This window comes from Pteropus alecto, unplaced genomic scaffold, assembly GCF_000325575.1.
Source record: "Pteropus alecto unplaced genomic scaffold, ASM32557v1 scaffold8, whole genome shotgun sequence".
NCBI classification, from domain to species: Eukaryota; Metazoa; Chordata; class Mammalia; order Chiroptera; family Pteropodidae; genus Pteropus; species Pteropus alecto.
The window spans coordinates 22,781,159-22,786,353 of NW_006494609.1; the positions used below are offsets into that span (position 1 = coordinate 22,781,159).

Sequence of the window (5,195 nt, forward strand, 5' to 3'; positions counted from 1 at the left end):
GGACAGACTGGGAGCATTGGTCTGACAGTCCCATTTCTTTGTGTCTAGAATACACTCACCACCCACACTTGCCACCCGAGTGTCCCCATGGACTTACAGCAGTCATTACGACCCACCTTTTAAATTTTTCTCCTGGGCAAGACACGTATAGTAATGCTTTACCTCTTGGGACCACCCTGTCCTCCACAGTCCCCCTCCGTACCCCCACAGAAGACATCGGCCACGTAAGCTTTTTAATTCATCTGTATTTGTAATAACCTTTTGAAGCAGAATGTGACTTGAACACTACCATTTCGTTCACAAAGCCTGCTCTACTGACTTTCAAAGGGCTTTACAATACGCCTGGGTGGGCTTATATTTTTGCTAAACAGTACTGTTCTTTGGAAAACAAGCTCTAGGGACACTCCCCTCAGGCTGGTTCAGTGTGACATACTAACTTCTAGAGACCATACATGCAGTGGATAACTACAGGGAATGGAAGGTTTAAAAAGATCCTAGCAGATGAACGTTTTAAGCACTGTTTTTCTTTTAAACATCACGGTATATTTTAGCACACGTCAGTGACAAAAGGTTTGGTCTAATAAGGAATCCGCTTGACAGCTAGATATTGTAGGTCCACAGAGTTAACGTGAGCGCACACCCCCCGAACATAACCCCCTCCGTTAAAATGAGCCAACGTGAAACCAGGAAGGGGAACTAGCTTAGTGCGTAAGGGATCACAGCATCGTACACGTAAGAAAGAAATCTTATCTGTCCTTTAAGTAGTTGTCATGCCATACAGGGTTTTAAAATGTTAACAAAAATAAAAAAAATCCTCGAAAACATGTCATCAAAGGAAACCAAGGTCAAGTGTCCCGGTGAGCACGGCGGCTCCGGCGCTCAGTCTACTTCTTCCATGCGCGACGTGTCGTCGTCCCCCTCCAGGGGCGGCATCTCTTCGGTGACGGCAGCGCTGCTGTCGTCGGCAGCGGGGTCGTCCTCGTCAATACCTGTTTCGGACATAAAACCCACGTGTTCAGAGTTCTTGAAACCACCGACCACCCGCTTAGACTGACACCCCTGGCTTGTAACCACTTTCAAAGCGGAGCGATCAGAAGCTATATAAACCGGTTTCATTTCTGAGCTGATCACGAGACGCAGTTATCCCTTCCGCATGTAACGACTAGCACGCGTGCTCCCCGAACCTGAATGAGAATCCAATTTTGTTCCAACAGCGGAAAGTTACCCCTTTTCAACAGCTGTGAGCCCGAGTCCACTTACCGAGACCCAGTTTGATCATCCTGTAGATCCTGTTCGCGTGGGTCTGGGGGTCCTCCAGACTGAAGCCGGACGACAGGAGCGCCGTTTCGTAGAGCAGGATGACCAGGTCCTTCACAGACTTGTCGTTCTTGTCAGCCTCTGCCTTCTGCCTCAAGGTCTCGATGATCGAGTGGTCGGGGTTTACCTCCAGATGTTTCTTTGCTGCCATGTAACCCATGGTGGAGTTGTCTCTCAGAGCTTGAGCTTTCATGATTCTTTCCATGTTTGCTGTCCAGCCATATGTGCTTGTGACAATGCAGCACGGGGATGTCACCAATCGGTTTGACACCACCACCTGCAATCAAACATTAAATGATGACTGGGCCTAAGAAGATTGTTATTCTAATTCCTCAGTACCTGTAATGGCTTTACTGATGCATCAAATATCACGTATTTGCAAATTCAGGTCTCTAAAGCTCGCTCTCTGCACATTCCACCCCCACAGGCCTTTAAAGGTGTTAAGAACTACTATGCCACCACCCATCACTGCATGGAAGACCGTTTTCTATTTTTAAGCTGAGAAAACTTACAAAGGGAAATGGACCACATGACTCAGCTTTGAAAAGCACCTAACGCTGCTCCTAAAATGTGTCAATTAAGAAAACACAGCTAGAACATACACACCTTTTCTACTTTTTTCTCCAAGATGTCCTTCATGATTTTGCAGAGGTTCTCAAACTTTGTTTTTTTCTCTTCCTGTTTCTTCTTCTCTTCTTCGTCTTCTGGAAGCTCCAGGCCCTCTTTGGTGACTGACACTAACGTCTTGCCCTCAAACTCCTTCAGCTGCTGGACACAGTACTCGTCGATAGGCTCGATCATGTAGATCACCTCCAGGCCGTGCTTGCGCAGGCGCTCCACGAAGGCCGAGTTAGCTACCTGGTCCTTGGTCTCACCTGACATTGAAAAGTTACTTTTAGGCCTTTTCCTAGCCAGATCTGAACAGTATAGACGGCTCACGTTAACTCTCGCCTGACAGACACGGACCAACGTGCACAGGCAGCGCCGCGTAGGCAGAGGACACAGCTATAGTTACTTCTAAGGTTATGAGAACAAGTATGCAGATTCCAGCCCCTATCGCCCGTTACCTGTGATGTAGTAGATGTGCTTCTGGTTCTCCTTCATCCTCGTGCAGTAGTCCTTGAGGGAAACCATCTCATCGCCTGAAGCAGAGGTGTAGTATCGTAACAGCTCCGAGAGCTTCTTCCTGTTCTGCGAATCTTCATGTATTCCCAGCTGAAAGACACTGGCTTTAGAAAGACTTTCTACATTGAACAAAATGATTTAAAACTCAGAAGCCACTTTAATTGCTAATGGTCCAGTGCGCTCACACCCACCCTTCATGTTTTTCGAGAACTGCCCAGTGCGCTCACACCCACCTTCATGTTTTTCGAGAACTGCTCGTAGAACTTTTTGTAGTTTTCCTTGTCTTCTGCCAGCTCGGTGAAGAGCTCCAAGCATTTCTTGACCAAGTTCTTCCTGATAACTTTCAAAATCTTGCTTTGTTGTAACATCTCCCGAGAAATATTTAGAGGGAGATCCTCAGAGTCCACCACACCTCTGATGAAATCTAAAAAAAACCCAAAAAACCAAATGCGCTCTAAGAACGAAATTCAACAAATGTGCAAACCTAAAACACCAACCACCCATGCGCACGTGACTCGACCTGGAGCCGAGCGCGCGCTCCAGCGGCAGTGCCCACTCACTCAGATACTCGGGTATCAGCTCCTCGCAGTTGTCCATGATGAACACTCTGCGGACGTACAGCTTGATGTTGTTCTTCTTCTTTCTGTTCTCGAACAGGTCAAAGGGAGCGCGCCTCGGAACGAAAAGAAGAGCTCTGAACTCCAACTGTCCCTCCACTGAAAAATGCTGCAAAAAAACACATCCTAAGTCAGTTACGGGATAAACACGTGCAATCACGTAACTTAAAAACACATCGGGGGGAGGGAGCACAGGCCGGGGCGGGGTTGGGAGGCGCTCAGCAGTCACTCGCCTTCACGGCCAGGTGGTCCTCCCAGTCGTTGGTCAGGCTCTTGTAGAATTCCCCGTACTCCTCGTTGGTGATGTCGTCGGGGTTTCTGGTCCAGATGGGCTTCGTCTTGTTCAGCTCCTCCTGGTCCATGTACTTCTCCTTGATCTTCTTCTTCTTCTTCTTGTCGCCGTCCTTCTTCTCCTCCTCCTCCTCGTCAGAGCCGACATCTTCTATTTCCGGCTTGTCCTCGGACTCCTTTTCCTCTTTGTCTTTCTCTTCCTCTTTGTCCTCCTTTTCTTCAGCCTCGTCATCACTGACTTCCTTGTCGCGCTCCTTCTCCACCTGCGGGAAGACAGGAAGGCACGTCACCGCCCAGCTCGATGCAACGGGCACGCTTCGTAACAAACCCCATGTTAGCTCAATCGTTCAGCAGCCAGAAATCTCACCGATATTTGACATATTTAATGTAACTACAGCCCTGGATCCCTTGACAGAACAAGAAAAAACTTCAGGCTGGTCCAATAACTACTAAGTTTAGGCCTCTCCCTTATCAAAAGGTCTTGAAAACTAAGGATTCTAACTCTCTTCGGTCACCTATGCCTGCGTACTACACACACACACACACACACTCACACACACTCACGAAGAGCGTGATGGGGTAGCCGATAAACTGGGAGTGCTTCTTCACGATCTCCTTTATCCTCCTCTCCTCCAGGTACTCCGTTTGGTCTTCTTTCAGATGCAAGATCACCTTTGTCCCACGACCCATAGGTTCCCCTGAAAAGAGAGTAGAGAAATAAATTCAAGTTCAAACACAACAGTCAAATCAAGGTAAAAAAAACTACAATCCCGAGCTCTTGACGCCATGCCTAATGCTTTCTGAACCAGACTGAAAGCAAATACTGTCACTTCTAATTAGCTGCCTCATCCACGATACCCACGAATGCCACCCCAGGGCACTACACGTGCTCACTAGCTCTCTGCACATCACGCCAATGACTCACAGCCTCTTCAGAGGTCCAGGGCTCAGAGCACCCCACCTCCGCACGACCGACAAGCAGTATATTTCCTCAGGTGCCTACCTGTATCAGTCCTCACTGTGAAGGACCCTCCTGCAGAAGATTCCCAGGCATACTGCTCGTCGTCATTATGTTTGGTGATCACCGTCACTTTTTCAGCAACCAAATAGGCAGAATAAAACCCGACACCAAACTGGCCAATCATGGAGATGTCGGCACCGGCCTGCAAAGCTTCCATGAACGCTTTGGTCCCAGACTTGGCGATGGTACCAAGATTATTGATCAAATCGGCTTTGGTCATTCCAATTCCAGTGTCTACAATGGTGAGGGTCCGGTCTTGTTTGTTTGGAATGAGATTAATGTGCAACTCTGTCCCGGAGTCTAACTTACTGGGATCTGTCAAGCTTTCGTATCTGATTTTGTCCAGAGCCTGTCAAAACATACAGATCGTTGAGCAGAGCTCCTAGATACCGAAATTATACTGAAACGAAAACACAACTCTACGGTAATGAGACTTACATCCGACGAATTTGAAATGAGCTCCCTCAGGAAGATCTCCTTATTCGAGTAGAAAGTATTGATGATCAATGACATCAACTGGGCAATCTCTGCCTGGAAGGCAAACGTCTCAACCTCCTCCTCCTCCATCGGCTGGTCTTGGGTCTGGGTCTCCTCCGGCATCTGCAGAGGACACCGCGCGAGTCTCAACCCCGCAGTCCGTCCACAGAAGCACTACGGGGCCCAACTGCGTTCTAGCGGCCCTTCCGGAGCTTTATCTAAGGGATACGCGACACCGAGCGCCCCGAAAACGGAAGGCCGGCCCACAAAGGGATGACCTCATTGCGAGCCGCGGCAACGGCGAGCGTGTGCACGCCACCGGGAGGCCCGGGCCTTGGCTGCGGGGC

The 5,195-nt window shown here is 48.9% G+C and overlaps 1 protein-coding gene across 1 annotated transcript; it reads right to left on the reverse strand.

Moving 5' to 3' along the window:
- Positions 1-225: 225 nt before the first annotated feature.
- Positions 226-5,007, reverse strand: HSP90AA1 (heat shock protein 90 alpha family class A member 1). Its single transcript, XM_006925584.2, has 10 exons — positions 4,810-5,007; positions 4,354-4,720; positions 3,915-4,048; positions 3,293-3,613; positions 3,003-3,168; positions 2,676-2,866; positions 2,385-2,532; positions 1,924-2,192; positions 1,261-1,594; positions 226-989 (listed from the first exon to the last, which is right to left on the reverse strand). Exons 1-10 carry the CDS (start codon positions 4,969-4,971, stop codon positions 880-882), a joined length of 2,202 nt encoding a protein of 733 aa, XP_006925646.1. The 5' UTR covers positions 4,972-5,007; the 3' UTR covers positions 226-879.
- Between the last annotated feature and the right edge of the window lie 188 nt (positions 5,008-5,195).

Bases quoted from the DNA above. Each gene is read 5' to 3' on its own strand.
- HSP90AA1 (XM_006925584.2), bottom strand. From the start codon at position 4,971: ATGCCGGAGGAGACCCAGACCCAAGACCAGCCGATGGAGGAGGAGGAG. The intron at 4,721-4,809 runs GTAAGTCTCATT...ATGTTTTGACAG, and splicing joins TCATTTCAAATTCGTCGGAT to GCTCTGGACAAAATCAGATA. The intron at 3,614-3,914 runs GTGAGTGTGTGT...GTCTTCCCGCAG, and splicing joins GCTACCCCATCACGCTCTTC to GTGGAGAAGGAGCGCGACAA.